Below are 16,531 nucleotides of genomic sequence, written 5' to 3' on the forward strand. Positions count from 1 at the left end.
GGATGTATTCTTTTCTTAGGTTTCTAAAACTGGGAACTGGGGAAAAAAACTGTAAAAAAGAGAGCACACACAACTTGTGCAACAAGTCTTCAAGACAAAAGAAATTTGCATTTATGCAGTTTTGTAGCTTCCAAAATGGCTGGTATTTCCTGTTCTCCAACAGATACCACTTTATGACACATTTTACAAAAAGTGCCAACATTTGCAAGTTCAGGATCACTTTCTGGAATTAGATGTGGAGGTAGAGCTTGTGATGGAAAAGTATCTCCTGGTGCTAGTGAAACTGTAGTAGATGTAGAAGCCTATTATCAATCCATCTGTCTTTGCGCCCTTGGCAGTTGTCATGAGTGCATAGTTTTCAGGTGTTTCAACATGGAACTTGTGCCACTCAAGTATATTTTATCGGTGCCCCTTGAGAGAATCGCTTAGACTGCATTGCACCTTCTTAGCAATACCTTTCTTCTCCCCTGATGGTATTGAAAAAACATTCCATGCGATGCTCGCTTTCTTTGGAGGAGGAAGGTCTTTTTCAGAATACCTGTCCAAATGCTGCACATCTTGCTGCTGACTGCTGGAACATGCCATAGTGATATGAAGAAACATCCAAAGCCCAAAAAACAACTAACAAGTTCAATGCAACAGGTGTAAGAGAATGAACCACACTCAATGAGGGGAACATTTAGGAGGGCCTTCCTCCAAATAAGGATGAGAGGTTTTTAAACCAACCAAATGCCTTTATTTACCTGTCACATGGCATTTACTGTGATGTCGTGGTGATGTCACAATGCCACCACAAAGCCGGGAAAAGCATTTTAAGGAACATTATAAACTATATATCCTTCTTCAAATATAACTTTTTCCATTGTTTTAGTAAAAAACATTTACCTCAAACCTCAAATTTATATTGACAATATATGTTTTAAAGTGCTGTTAAAAAACACACCAGTACCTCGAACCTCCTGTGGCACCGGAATATATGTATCGGGAGGAGTCACGACAGCTCCGCAAATTCCCCAAAAACTTTTACAAAAAAGAAAAAGACAAGTTGCCACTTACCTTTTTTGCTCCATGGCTTCTCCCATGCCTGCTACATCACTTACTGGCAGCTAGCACTGTCAGCATCACTTCTTTTCTACCCAGCAGTTTCTTTGAACCAAGTGCCAACACTGAACAAAACAACAACTCTGTACACAGTGAAGCACCCACTCTGAGCACTGCTGAACACTGACCATCCGGCAGCACCAATTACCCAACCCATCCCCCTCACTAAGAGGTCTCATATTATTTAAGCTCTATTTTATAGCTGTTCACAAGATAGAAATTCACATAAATTGTGTTCATGGTTGCAAAGGAACAACACTTTACCTCTTTACTTAAACTGCATTCTTTGCTTTGAGTAAGAAAAAACGGTCACTCAAACAGTAACACACCTTTTGTAGTACAATACCACTCACAAACTATGTTCCCTCTAGGCTGCGCACGTGTGTGCATGCGCATTCTTGCTTCTTACAGCACCCAGACACACAGTGGGAGCATGCTCTCCACTCGAGGAACAAAATACATAAGAAAAGGTAAGCGTAAAAACTTCTCTTTTTGAGGCAGGCAGTGCACCAGAAGTTCCAGTAAATCAATTAAAATGACAAAGGGGATGCTTCTTTGCAGAATGCAGTGTTTTAAGAGGCCCATAGCAGGCAGTGTGAAACAAAACACGCGTGAATGTGTTTCACACTGCAATGAGAGGGTGAGGCTATGGCATTACAGCCAGTGCTGCTAACATTGTAACTGGGGAAACAGATTTCAGTCTTGACGCTCAAGTAAAAAGCTCCAATACTTTCCATCCAAGGTTGCTCAAAAATCTGTAAAAAAAAAAAACTTGCAACTTTCACCTTAAAGAATAGGTAAATACTTTTAACCCAATCCTCTTTTTTGTTCATTATCACCAATACGGCACCTTCAAATACATGAATTCAGACTTTGCACTGTACAAAACAACTCTTGTGTTTTATTTAATAACTTATAAAGTTGCTCCATCTATATTTTTGACGTAGGCCACATATGGGTACACATGACACCTGACTTGCCTTTTAGTTCACTAATAGCATTGTCTTTTGTTGGGAGAGGATGGGGGCAGGAGCGGTTCTCAGTTCATGTTTAATAAATACTTTGCACTTAATCGGATGTACCAAGATGAGATGCCTCCGAAGACACCTTACTATAGCCTAACATAATCTGTGCTGCATGATTGGCATGCCACATATTTTCAAGGCTTGGCTTGTGTTTGGGTTCTTAAGACTCAGAGCAGCTGCTTGGCTCATCTGTCCTCGTTAAGTTGTTGACTCGCCCACCTCTGCCTTGCAACATAGTCTGGGCCACTGGAATTATGTGTCAGTAGAAGACCAAATTGTGTGGCAGAATGGAATTATGTGGCAAAAAAAGGCAAGTTATGTAGCATAATGCACATTTTGTGATAGTATTACTTTATTATATTGACATTTCACACATGCTAACACTAACTGGGCAAATGTTTCACCTCATTAGCAGGGCCAGACTGGCCATAGCGGGCACTGGGCACCGGGCATTCCCCCAGTGGGCTGCAAGGGTGGGGCTGGTTTTGGGCCCCTGGGGGGCCGTTTTTGTTACAGGGCCGTTTTTGCAGCATAGCTGCAAAATCGGCCCCTGTAACAAAATCAGCCGAAACCGGCCCTGGCAAACAGCTCGGCAGCATCCCCCAACCCCCGGGGGGGCCGCCCGAGCACTTTGCCAGGGCCGGTTTTGGTTCCCAGTCCGGCCCTGCTCATTAGTACCAATTTAACACCCAAGTACAACAATAAACAACAGAAAGGTGACAAGTCAACCTTTGAGAAGGGTCTTCCACTTTGCAGCAATATGGGTAGACCTGGTTTTAGTAACTTTTTATCCATTCAAGCTACAAAAACTCTTTTGGATTAAAATCTGCAAATTATAGCAGATGATGAATTATGTGGCACATGTGGTGAAACCATACGCATGCAGAAAAGGCCAGGGCCGCAAAATCTTAAACTTCCTGTGCCGGACCTTAGTACAAGGATGTGAGCGTTCTGTCAAGCATAGGATTTATACTGGAATGGGATCCTTCCAGTACAAAAAATATCCTTTAAGACGTTTCTCACTGTATGTGTGCTCTACAGTAACCCTGGGCGTAGTTCGCGAAGTAGCGCTTCGTGTAGCTACGCAAAGTGCACTTTGCACTACGCGAGCTACGCGTAGCACTTCGCGAACTGCGTAGTACCCTGTTCGCACTGGGCAAGATGTCGTTTTCAATGATTGCACAGTGCGGACAAGCAACCGGCACTGTTTAATCATTGAAAACGGCATCTTGCACAGTGCGAGCTGTAGTTTTCTGCTGCTCGAGTAGATTTTTACTCGAGCGCCAGCTTTCTCAACGCGAACTGGTAGTTTCTCATCGCGAGCAGTCGCTAGCATACGCGACCACTCGCAATGAGAAACCTGACCTCCTCACGTTGGGAATCTCGCCGGGAGGTTTATTTTCCATGCTCGCGATCGCCAACTTGATATTGCTGATCGCGAACGAGGAAAAAGTCTCGCCGGGATGTCATTTTGCTTGCTCGGGGTTGCCAACTTGACGTTGAGGACTGCGAGCAAGCAAAAAATGACCCCTGCACTGCGCAATACTACGCTACGCGTGTTTGCACTGTGCTACGTGCAATTCGCGTAGTGCGAAGTAGCGCAAACTTCGCAAACTACGCAAGCGTAGCGTAGTGCTTAGCCCAGGCTTACTCTACAGTCCATCACACTTGCAAAGTTTGAAAATATGGAGACTTTTAAACATTGCTCCACTGTTACGCCTTCCTTGAGGAGTCATCTTTTTTGGCTCAATTCCCTGTCTATAAATGTTACTAGATAGGAATTTGCCTCAAAACCCATGGGTGGTTGTATGGGAACGCCCATGTACCGCCTATGGTATACACCCTTGATGCTATACACCCTTGATGCAAAGTAGCACAATTTAGTGCATAGTGCTACTTTGCATTACTGTGGGTAACTTTCCAACACAAATCATGATTTGCATTGGAAAGTAAATCCAACCACAACACTGTGTGCTGGATTTGTGTCACTTTTGTGATGCAAACTCAGCTCAAAGAGTTCATAAATATGGATCAGAATCTCTAGACAGGTACTTGTCAATATTATGAGGATGATTTGTGTCCTAACTGCCAGCTACTTTAATGTTACCAAATGACCAATGCAGAGCAAATGTCGCTTTTTTGTGCAAAATCAGAAGGCAATGAAGATGCCAAAGAGAAGGGGTCATTGAAGCATAAGAGAAAAATGGTTTGCACCGGGCTTTGAGCATGCCAACTTTCTGTAGACAGGTTCAGATTGAAAAGAAGTTCTAAACTTGCTCCAACAGCTATCATTTAATTATGGTTCATGAAGAGTGCTAAATCAAAAAATTTACAAACACCTAAAATTTCAGGCATGACTAAAAAAGTAGGTGTGCCAAATCACCTAAATGCACATTGGTGTTTTTATCAAAACTGTAAGTCAATTTTCACTCTCTCTGTGGCACCTCATATTTATCTGCAACGATGTTCATAGAAGGATTTTTTAATCATATCTTTAAACTTCATGCTCCTCACCCAACATCTCCCATATAGGATTCACTACATCCAACATCCTTATCAACCATGGAGTTCAAAGGGGTACCTAGAATCACAAAGCAAATTAGAATACCTTGCATCTTTGTTCAGAATATTAAGCACTACATAAATGCAAGAGGACCTAACAATTACATCAGAGTTCCTGTTCTATAGCCCTCAAAAGTGGTGAGGCAGGGATGTGGCCCTGTAGCAAGGGTGTTGGCACCAAACCTGGCCAAGGCTGCTTGCCCCATTACATTTTGAGGATTCTAGAGGAGGTTAGACAAATGGAGCAGAGGAGACAGCCAGTGCCACTTGTGATAATAACATGCGATTTTAGTCAGGGGCGTGGCTACTTTTCTGCAGCCAGTGCAAAGGCACCACAGCCCAGACATGAGAGAGTCCCAGTCTTCTCTGAACTGGCTGCAGCTTATTTAACATCAGAGACACAAAAGGTGATGGAAGGAATGCTGGCAATAAGTCTAAACATGTGCAGTCACGCCATGTGGCATTTTAACCCATTCTTCTTTGGCCCACCATGCCACCACAGTTTGGACCCAGCCATATGCAAATCAGTCTTAAACCTGCCCCAAAAGGAGCAGTCTACTCTGAACTGCCAGGTCCTCCATTAACCAGAACACGAGGAACCCAAGACCGGTTTCACACTGATTGGGGCTTTTCAGTCAGGTGTAGCTTGGTTCCAGTGGCACAGTGACCAAGGTGCCCCGTCTGGGCATACCCTTGGCCACTTAGTGTGCTACATCAAATACGTGAAAGGTGATGGGAGGAATGCTTGCAGTATGTCTGACCAATGGCAATCACTCGGGGTAGAATTCTAAACTATTGTTCTTTTGCCCACCAGGGCAACTCAGTTTGGACCCAGACACATGCAAATCAGTCTTGACCCTACTCAATTAGGAGCATTTGAGCCCAAACTGCCAGGCCAGGTTCTCCCTGAACGAAAACACATGAAACCCAGGAATGATTTTGCCCTGATTTTGCTAAGAATTATTTTGGGTTTAGCTCTGTGTGGCCTCCCTCTGTGAGGGGTTGCGGAAGAGTCATTGCCACAGAGAGTGAAACCAGTCCCAGGAAGCACTAGTAAAACTCAGAACAGAGTCTATAGCGGAGCAGAGATCAAAGCTGTATTCCATAGGTTTGTGCAGGAGCTTGTCATGAGGTAGAAAAAAAGATAAGGAGACAGTGTGGAAGTTGATGGATGTGGTGAAAAGGCAACAGAAATGAAGAAAGACAAAAGGGTGTAATGAAATAGAGGTGGATACAAAGAGGTAAGAAAGAAGAGGTCATCTATAAAGGCTAGATAGTAAGGAGTGAATGGATGGAGGGTGAGACTGGGATATGAAGTAGAGATAATAAAGGAAGAGGGGAGACAGGGTAAGAAAATGAACAAGGAAATAGGAAAGACAGATTGGAAAGAAAGATTGGAGAGTAGGGAAAAGGAGAAAACATGAGAACAGGGATTGGAAAGCAAGAAAAGGTACTGGATAGGGAAGGAGAAAAGTAGGAAGGACAAAAATAATAGAATGATGGAGAGCAAAGATGATTTGAGAGTGTGAGGGAGAGAGGAGATCTAAATGTAGAGAGAAAATGAAACGTATGGAGAGGATGAGCTTTGGAAGTGAGATAGAAAGCAAGAAAGGAAGAAGAAAAGAAATAGAGGGGAGTGAAAGATAGAAAGGAGAGGGAAAAAGGGGGGGAAACAAAGAAGGAAAGGACGATAAAACAACCAAAAGGGGATAGGTAGACCAAGAGGTGGCATACAAGGAGGTCGGAGCCAATAAGAAGAACAAGGTCAGAGAAAAGCATAGTCAAGACATAGATTGGACAGAGTGTGGGTGAAAGGAGAGAACAGAGAGAGACTTTGTGAGAGAGAGAAAAGTAGTACTTAGATTGAAGAGAGGAGACAGAATGACAGAAGAGTGGAGGAGATCGAAAATAGAGAAAGAAAAGTGGAGTGTAAGGAAGAGCAAAGAGAGCAAAAAACTTTTTAAAAAGGAGGAAGGTGATAATGACAAGCTAGGAAATTGAGTGGAAGTGGACTGAGATAAGAAAAGGTATGAGGAAGAGATAAGAGTGGCATGTGATAGCAAATAGAGAGGAATTATAAATAGAATGATTAGGACACAAGATGCAGTGGTACCCCTGCCCAGAAGTGCAAGGAGCCCTCTGCGCCCCAGTAATAGGTGTCTTTTAATACCAACCCAGAGGTGTGCGTGGGGGGGGGGCTTTTTTACTGGTTTGCATTAGGGCCCATGGCACCCTTACAATGCCACTGATTTTGGTATCTTGCACACTGCACAAGCTTGCATATTAAGTTGTTGCTTATCTTTAGTACATACAGCCTTAGCTGCAGTGCACGAAGCAACTTTATTGCCATACATCGAGGAAAACAATTAGAGGGAATATTGCTCACAAGTACACAGAAACCATGAAAATGCTACACAAAACCAATCTGAAAACTTGATAACTATATAGCCACTCACACACCCAGTCACAGGCCCATGCAGCTACTCACACACCCTCTCACAGACCCACACAGATGCTCACCACACACTCACATACTCACTCAGACACTCTCACATCCACTGACAGACCTACTCAGACACTCTTGCACCCACTGGGAGACCCACTCAGACACTCACATACCCACTCACAGACCCACTCAGACACTCACACACCCACTCACAGAGACAACTGCAAATCCAGTCACAGACCCACTCAGGCAGTCACAGACCCACTCAGGCACTCACACACTCACTAACAGACCCCTTCAGACACTCACACACCCACTCTCAAAGACTAAAGGGATCTCATAGTTAGGAAATAAAATTTAAAAAAACTCCTTAGAAATTCTCTAAAAAAACAAAGGTTACAGGGATGTTATAGTTAGGAAATAGAATTTTTTTTAAACCTTAGAAATTCACTGAAAAAACCCAAAGGTTACTGGACTTTATAGTTAGGAAATATACTTTTTTTTAAAGATCTTAGAAATGCACCGAAAAAACAAAGGTTACAGGGACGTTATAGTTAGGCTTAGATTTCACACGCACAAAACCATAGAAAATCAGCAGTTATAGTTGCACTGCTTGTGAACTCAAATTTTACATTACTCATGACATGGTCAGTTACATCACTTATGACATCTCAAATTACATCATTGATGACATCATCCACAAAATCACTCACACCACATACAACCTCACATACATCCACTCACACACCCACACAAATCACTCACAGACCCATACAAGCACTCACACAGCCAGCCACTCATCCATACAACCACTCACACAGCCACTCAGTTACTCATACACCTACTCACACAGCCTCTCACTCACCCAGTCACTCAGACACCCAGTCACTCACCCATACAGCCAGTCACTCAACCATCCAATTACTAACAGTTACTCACTCACCCATACAGCCACTCACACACCCATTCACTCACCCACACAACCACATACCCATTCACACATTCATACAACCAATTACACACCCAGTTACCCATACAGCCACTCACACAGAAACACACTCTCCGATATAGCTACTCACACATCCACTCACATACCAATACACCCTCTCAAACAGCCACTCACTCACCCATACAGCCACTTACACAGAGAGAGAGAGAGAGAGAGAGAGAGAGAGAGAGAGAGAGAGAGAGAGAGAGAGAAGAAGGTTGGGTCAGTGAGGGAAAGAGAGGGTGTGTGTGTGAGACAGAGAGGGTTGGTGAGGGAGAGGGTAGAGAGAGAGAAAGAGAGGACGGGAGAAAGGAGAGCGGTAGTAAGGTGGTAAGATACAGCCTAGAGGGCAAACTCTGAGAGCATAGAATTGTCCATGTGGTCAGCACTTCTGTTCTGGACAGGGGAGGGCAGATCAGTCAGACTGGGAACAAGAAGACTGAAGGCAGATATCACTTCCAGTAACAACGCCTGTCTTGCGCAGGAAGACCTGGAGGGGAGCAAAGAGTTATGATGTGTTTTCTTTTGGGAAGCAGCTGCGAAATCCTTTGCAGCGATGCCAGGATCCAGTTTTTGCAGCTCGCCCCATCAGTGAAGGCGAAAGAATCCGAGCGCGAGGGCCCAGGTTGGAGCGCACGCCCCTCCCGCCGAAGGCGCAGCCTGAGCAGGTCCTGGGAGCCTGCCCTGCACACCGGGGACCTGTCCGCACCGCGCAGGCGCCCCTCACTGTCTCAGTTCCTTCGCCATCCATTACGGGAGCCCTGTCGGGCTGGCACAGCCACTTTCCCCTGTCAAAAAAATGCACTTTTTTGAAAAGATGATTCATGCCGTGTGTTAGAAATATGAACTTTTGTTTTTATTTCACTGGTCTGGATCAGGAATGAGTAACTGCCTTCAACAAATTCGCGATCTGTTTTAAGCGATTCCTGCTCTGTATTAGCTAAGCGGACTTTCTCTTCCAAATGGAGAACATTCATTTTTAATAAAGCCGGGCGAGCCAGCTGCCTGCATAGAAACGCATTCTATGTTTTTACCGCCAATTTAGTGCTTTGCTCTGAGTGGACTGTCTGTCTCCACAGTCCATGCGGGATGTTTAACAGTGGATCTTCCGTCCCCACAGCCCTTGTCGGACTTTCACCGTCGGATGTTCTTTCTGTGCTGCACATGCGGGATGTTTAACGGTGGATGTTCCGTCTTCCCGCCATTGCCGGATATTTAACTTTGGAAAGTGTGTCTTCACAGCCCTGGCTGGATAGTTCACGGAGGACTTGCGGCTCCACCGTCACGCTGGATGTGTAACAACATTGGATGTTCTGCCTTCAAAGCCCAAATTGGATAATCCGTGGTCTCCGCGGACAATTCAGTGTATTAACAGGGGATGCCCTGTCTCCACAGCCACTGCTAACTATTTGAAAGAGTTGTTGTGTCTCCTCGGCTCATGCTGGATATTTGTAGAAGATTTGCGCTACCGAGCGCTCTTTCTGGATAGTTCACACTGGGAAAGGTGTCCTTTCTTCTCCGCTGACTCTGCTTAATGCACCCTGTGGCAGGACAAGGTGTGGTGGGTCTGAAGGGGCGTCACTGTGCCTATCTCTGGGCAGGGCAGGCTGCGTGTAAGCTGCGTGGACTGCAGGCCCCTGACCTCGAGGTGCTGATGCTGAGAGAAGCCTTCTCTGGAGGAAAGCGAGGGGCTCAAACCTCTGACCCCTGGAGACACCCAATGAGACAGCGATTCACCTGTGAGCCATCCCTGTATCCATTGACCCAGTGAAAGACAGAGCGCAGACCCATGAGCAACCTGCCGGCCTCCTCTGCGACACTCCCTGTCCTGTAGTCACCGACTGGCACTGCTAAAGTCCGGTGCAGAAACCCTTACCGCGCGATGGTGTCCCGTGAGATCCAGCCTCCTCTGCATGCGTCTTAAAAGAGACCCGAAGAACTTGCTGCCGCACTCTCTATACCCAAAGACAGGCCCTCGCAGAGTCAGGGTGCAGACCCCTCAGCAACCTCAGGACATACCTTGAGCGACAGTCCGCCCTGCACCAACCACTAGACCATCCTAGGGACAGGGGCAGACCCCACAGGAATCTCACGATATCTTTGGAGAAGCAGCCTGCTCAGCAACCACACTGTCCCTGCGAACGGCAGGGCGCAGAACCTCAAGAAATCTGTGAGTGTCCCTTCAGAGTCCGCCTGCCCGCACCTGACTGACTCTGAGGGAAGCTGCTAGCGCCCCATGGCCATTCCCTGTCTCCACCGACTGCCCCTCCTTTGAAAGACAGGGTGCATCATCATACCCCGTGGCATCCGAGGCTATCCCGTGAGCGCCAGTAATTCCGAAGGACAGGACGCAGATTCCTGAAGAACCTGCAAGAGTACCTCGGAAGCCAGTCTGCCCTGTACACACACGCCTGACAAACCCCTGAGAAACCTGAGGGTGCTCTGCATCGGCGTACAGGCCTGCTAAAGACCCCTGAAGAACCCGCGAGTGTCCCGCGAGGACAAGCCTGCCCGGCACGTACAGACGGGCCCCCGAGGACCCTCCCGGTGCCTTGTGAGGACGAGCCTGCCCTGCACGCACCTGTCAGATCCCCGAAGAGCCTCCCAGTGCCGCGCAAGGACAAGCCTGCCCTGCACGCACCTGTCAGACCCAAGAAACGCTGCCAACATCCCGTGGCCTGGGAGATTCGGCCACCGCCCAGAACCGGGCAAGGGACCCTCTGCTCCGGGTACCACGGCGAAGGGCGTGCGCGGGACCGTCCGGAGGAGAGGCTGCGGCGCCTCGCTCGCTCGTCCTCCGCTGCAGCTGGTCCAGGCAGGCACTTGCCGGCTCCGCCAGGGAGAGCTGCCTCCTCCCCCTGCCGGGGCTGGGTCCCTCGCTTGTGTTTGCTGATGGTCGGACGGTGCAGACAATAACAAGCCCCGGAGAGCCTTCTCCTCGGGCCAGGGAGGCTAGGCTGGGAAGAGGAGAGCCGATGCCGGAGGGAGCCCCGCTCAGAGAACACACCCCGCACCTCAACTTCTCCTCCCGCCCGCTCACCGCCAAGCGGCACCGCTGGAAACCCGCAGGGCGCACCGCCTTCTCGCCGCACCGCCCACGGACTGGACCTGGACCTGGGATCTGTCAGAGCAACTTGCTGCCCTAGGAGCCCCGAGCCTCCCAGCGATGCCTCCGCTGCTCCCAGCCTGCACTTGCCTGTAAGGACCATGATGTATATAACATGTCCCCTTAGGAGGACTGGCCTCTAGGAAAAGCGGGATGTTTCAGAACAGGCTAAAAGAAAGACCCGCAGGGCTGGCGTAGAGTCAGTCAGATGGAATAGTCACTTGCCATGTCCCAGCTCAAATGTGACTGACTCTGCCCCAGCCCTGCCACCCAATTAGACTAATTAACAATGCCACACAATCTCTCTTTTCCGAGGAGAGGCCAGTTCTCCTCTGTCCCAAAGCTTCATTTTGTTCTGCTGCCCCTAGACTAATCCTTGAGAGCTCACATTTAACAGCTTCAAAGATCTTTGTGTAAAACCGTTCTGCCCCGCACCCTCCTGAACTGTTCTTCCTTTCCTCCCTCTCCAGATGTTTACCTTTCCTGCTGCTGTGCTTTCAGGTGCAGGTATGTGTCATTTATTCCTTCCTTTTATATGTGTAGAGAGGGAGCGCAAGGAAGTCGAGCAGGCTTGTTTGAAAGTTTCCTTTCGCTTTGATGTGGTACCGCCAGCTCTGCTCACCCGGCCAGGGAGAAGTGCAGATTTTTGCAAGAGTCTCACGTGCCAGGACGGGGCTCACGTTTACTCAAATGGAGGCTAGAAGGAAGGCCACGAGGCTCAGCTTCTGCCAACCAGCCCCTCACGCTTTAGAGGCATCCTTGAGAGTGCGTCAGGCAGAGGTGGGCAGCGCGTGCACAGGCGTGCTTGCGCTCGCGCTGCCCTGCACGCCGGCTCGGCGTTTACTAATGACTTTAGCGGAGCCTTCCTCTTCCCCTGCTGGTCGCGTGCAGCTTCTCTATTTGATTAGCTCTGCTTTAAATGAGGCGAGGGAAAGCAACTCACAGAGGTAACAGAGCGGGTCATGGAGATCAGATCGATTTGCCGATATATATCCCTCCAGTTTGCCCCCAAGAGCATTTCTGCGCATCCAGCTTGAAAGGCAGCCTAATGGTGCTGGTCTGGATGAACACGCGCATACGCACGCACTCTCCGTAAGGAGGAAACCTGAGGGCCGTGAGTACAAACTGCCCAATCCCGCCATTTTTCAGACAGACAGACACATTGACGCATCTACACACACGCATAGGCACGTGTTGACACCAACACATACAGGCAGATACACACACTCTCTTTCAAAGTAGAGGGGCCTTCTTTCACGCACGCACCACCCTGTAATTTGGGTGGTTCTGTTGCGTCTTGTGGGCGTTTGCATCGGGACAGCTTCACTCCCAGGAGATCTCTTCAAGGGAGACAGCTGGAAATGCACCTGTCATTTTGTTCTCGAGGATTCACTCGAAGGAGCGTGAAATAAAGTAGTTTCCGAATAGTGGGGTGCAGGCTGATTTATATGTAAGAAAGGAGGAAATAATATAATACGCTTAGCACGTCAGTTAATGAAACACCGATTTTCCTTTGAGATGCTCGAAAAATATATGCCGTTGACTATGCCGATATTCACTCATCTGCGACAATTAGCGTGTCATCATTCTGGCTAACAGTGCAGGCATCGTTCGCATTCAAGGGGAAATAGCTCAAAAGAGAAATAGCTACTTCAGGAATTACAACCGCTTTTGCAATAACATTGTTAATTAAGTTATTTGTACTGTGCAGAACCGACCGAATTCATGGCATACTTAAGTGTATGATGCTTTCCGGTGTAATTTGATCCTATAATGCCATTAAAAGGGCCTGGTGACAGTGAATCAGAGAGACATTGACTATAATACACATTGTGGTTACTGTCCAATGTCTAACAACCTTTTACAATTGGTAGTTATAGTGAGCTACACAACCATTACTCCTCCAATGCACCGTTCACAAACAAGTTGGCACAGATGACTTCACCAACATCACGTGTGAGGTCACATATCATCACCAAGGAACAGGGGAGGTGGATATGGATGCTTGAATGAATGTCAGCCATCCACTGGTAGCCACTCTGTGCCCTATTCGAGTCCATGTTTTTTTTCTCCTTGTGCCTTTACGGACAGCAACAAATCACATGCATATTAGTCTTGGCCTAGAAACAAAACAGACAGCCCTGCCTGGCCTGTTAGACCACACTCCTCTTCTGTATGGAAACACAAAGAACCTGGGGAATATTTTGACTTTGTTGGGTCATATCAGCAAGCTTCAGCTTGAGCCCTTTGGCATAATGAAGTATAGGGCCCACGTCTAGCCATCCTCGAAAACATAGGCAACCCCAAACATGTTTCAGCGTTACAGGCCTCAATATTGAGGTGCATTTTGAAGTCCTAAAAGAAATCAAGATACAGGACGTAGGGGTGACTCACCGCTGGGCACACTTGTCTCGACAGCATCTAAATATGTTAAAAGCAAAGTCTGTCATGATTACAAAAACGTATAAAAAGCTTGCATTAACATATGGAGGGCATGCGATTAGGTTGACTGCAATGGCCTTTAGGGCAAAACGTGTTCCACTTTTGACTTCTGCGTCGTTGACATTAAATGAAAAGAAGTTAAATAATTTAAATCTGTTCTTCATTCAAAATGCACATCATTTGCTTAACTTAAGAAGATTCACTCCTCATGCACTTGAATTAAGTCTACCATCAATTGAGGCAGTTCACCCGGCTTGGAAAATAAACTATTTCTGTGACTCTGCAAAACCCACATAATTGAGAGGTTTGATTTATAAAGAACTCACACACAGCAATATGACCAGCTCAGCTTTTTCTCTTGGTCAAATTAATTTTGTTATCAAAGAACATAATTTACCCTTGCTTAAGGATCTCTTGAAGATGCAACAATTAACTTGCAAAAGAGTTATCAGGAATGGTCATCAGGAATCCTTTAATTTAAGAGATCTATATAAAGTATAATGCTACAAATATGCAGAGTGACTTATGGAATCATATATTTAGCCAGAAATACATCAACTCTAATTTAGAGGTATCTATAAAACAAACTTTTCTAAGATTCCATCTGTTGTACATTCAGTTGAAAGAATTCAAAAGCTCCCGGGAGTCCGCATCCATCTTTCCTAACTGCAGACTGTAACTATCAGAATAACACCTTGGAACATGTTATTGCATCTACACAGGGCTGAGCGACATTCGAAAAAAATTGTCATTGTCCTGCTTTAGGAAGCAATCATTGCATACTATGACGGGGCAACCACTGCTTGCTTTCAGCCACAAAAAAACACCTTTGTTGGGAGATTAATATGGTATCTGGATATAACTTAGAAAATACTCAAATGAAATGGTAATATAACTAACGGGCATTCTAAGACAATGGACTACATTTGCTGCATTCAAGAGGGATAGGGTATTCTTTTATTGATATTATGACTCTTTTGTATGATTTTTTTTTATATTGTCTATTTATGAATTCAAAAATTCCTAACATATTTATGTTTCGTGTGTTGTTTAATTTATTGAATATTTTGATACATTAAATTTTTTTTATACAATACACATTACTAATTATATATAAATCAGCTTTGGGACCACCGCAAAAGGGAGAGTCCACAACAATAGCATGGTCATGTTATCTCACATGAGAGCAGAAGCAATCTGTGAGCTGTAGCTTGAATCTTAAGGCAATGCAGTCCATGAGATCCATGCCTCCAAACAAAAAACAAAAACATGATGGATGGAATGGCTGGAATAATCTCAGCCTCTGGTCATTAGTGTGAGCACATTTAATTCTCTCAGTTATGAGTTATTCATTCACCACAGGCGGGGACGAACTATGTACACATTATTCTTGGACCCCTCTAAGAGAGACAGTCCAGCTGGAATTGCTTGGCCAAGTCCCTTCCATGTGGGGACACGAGCAACCCCAGACAAGGTACGGTTGTTGGTCCTCATCAGAGAGGTGTGACTTGAGTCCGTTGGCATAGATTCCCATTGAAATCTCTGTTTGGACTCTCATTGAGAAGCACACAAAAGTAATGGGGCTATGCTTGATTTAATCTCAACCACTTTTAACTTCTCTGGGCCATTTCCAGTTCATTGTTCAATTCCTTACAATGTCATGACATACAATTGTTAATCATATTGCAAATAAGTATTGGGCCTTAAATAACATGTCTCATCTGTATGAGAAAACACGCAGCCTCAAATATGTATTGGCCTTGATTGGCTGCATCACTGCGATGCAGTGTGAGCCCTATGGCATAGTCTGCTAACGGATACATGTCTGGGATTACCCGTTGTTCTCAAAGTGTCTCATTTTGAAAAACATAATATTGGTGAACAGAATACTTGAATTTTTCTCAGCAACACTTTGGGCCACATTCCAGGTCACCTTTTTTTGCTCAATGTGCAACTCTAGACAGGTATCAACCATTCGCAAATCAGCTTTGAAGTCACAACACAAGTGTCAGTCTAGCCAAAACTGCTACGCCATGTCTTCTCCAGATGTGACCACAAGCAACCCCAGGGATGTTTTGGCCTTTGTGGCAATCATCAGTGTTTTTGTATTGCTAGGTCTCAACCCAAGTCATGCTTTGGCTTTCTTGCATCTCATCAGTGAGGCGCAGCTTGAGACTTATAGCACAGCGAGCTGTGAAACCCACATTTTCCAATATTTTCCTACTTAGGGTATGTCACTGGGAAGCATAAAAAGGTCAGTGATGGAATATTTGAATTAATCTTTGGTAATTACTCCGAGTGCAGGCCATCATTTAGGTAGATATCATATGTAATCCTTACTTCTACTCTATATTACATGTAAGCCATTATTGGCATGGTCCCAAAATGAATGGTTCAGTCTGAGTTACTAGAACATGTCATCTCTGTATGGGAACAGAAGCAGCCAGTCTTGTTTGTGCCTCGTTGGGCCTCTTCACTGAGGTGCAGCAAGAGTCCTGTGGCACAGTGAGCTATGCTGCCCATGTCTGGGAACACCTGGGCCATGTTACAGTACATTGTCAACTGTTCATATGACCCAACAACCAGCCACACACAATATCCCCATTGTTGTATACTCTATGTTTTTCAATTTCCAACCAACTTTCTCACTCCTGGTATGTTCTGAAGTGTTCCCCACTAATCATGGGTTCATATCAAAATCACTCTTCATGCTGTATTTTCCCCTGTACAGTGTGACCATAACCAGGGCTGATTTATTTACAGAAACACATATGGGATCCGAAAGCAGAGCTTGGGGTCAAGCTTTACAATAGTCTTTACAAGAAACATGGCTTTTATGGCTCATTGTGCTACTGCAGTCA

The 16,531-nt window shown here is 45.9% G+C and overlaps 1 protein-coding gene across 1 annotated transcript in view; it reads left to right on the forward strand.

Annotated features, from left to right (window-relative positions):
* Window positions 1–8,506: 8,506 nt before the first annotated feature.
* FGF18 (fibroblast growth factor 18) overlaps window positions 8,507–16,531 on the forward strand; it is a 742,080-nt gene continuing 734,055 nt past the window's right edge. Inside the window, exons 1-2 of the mRNA XM_085617876.1 lie at window positions 8,507–11,320; window positions 11,699–11,735. Of these exons, the coding sequence (XP_085474002.1) occupies window positions 11,289–11,320; window positions 11,699–11,735 (69 nt within the window). The 5' untranslated portion in view covers window positions 8,507–11,288. The remainder of the gene's footprint in view (window positions 11,321–11,698; window positions 11,736–16,531) is intronic.

The sequence above is a fragment of the Triturus cristatus genome, chromosome 7 (assembly GCF_964204655.1).
Source record: "Triturus cristatus chromosome 7, aTriCri1.1, whole genome shotgun sequence".
NCBI lineage: Eukaryota > Metazoa > Chordata > Amphibia > Caudata > Salamandridae > Triturus > Triturus cristatus.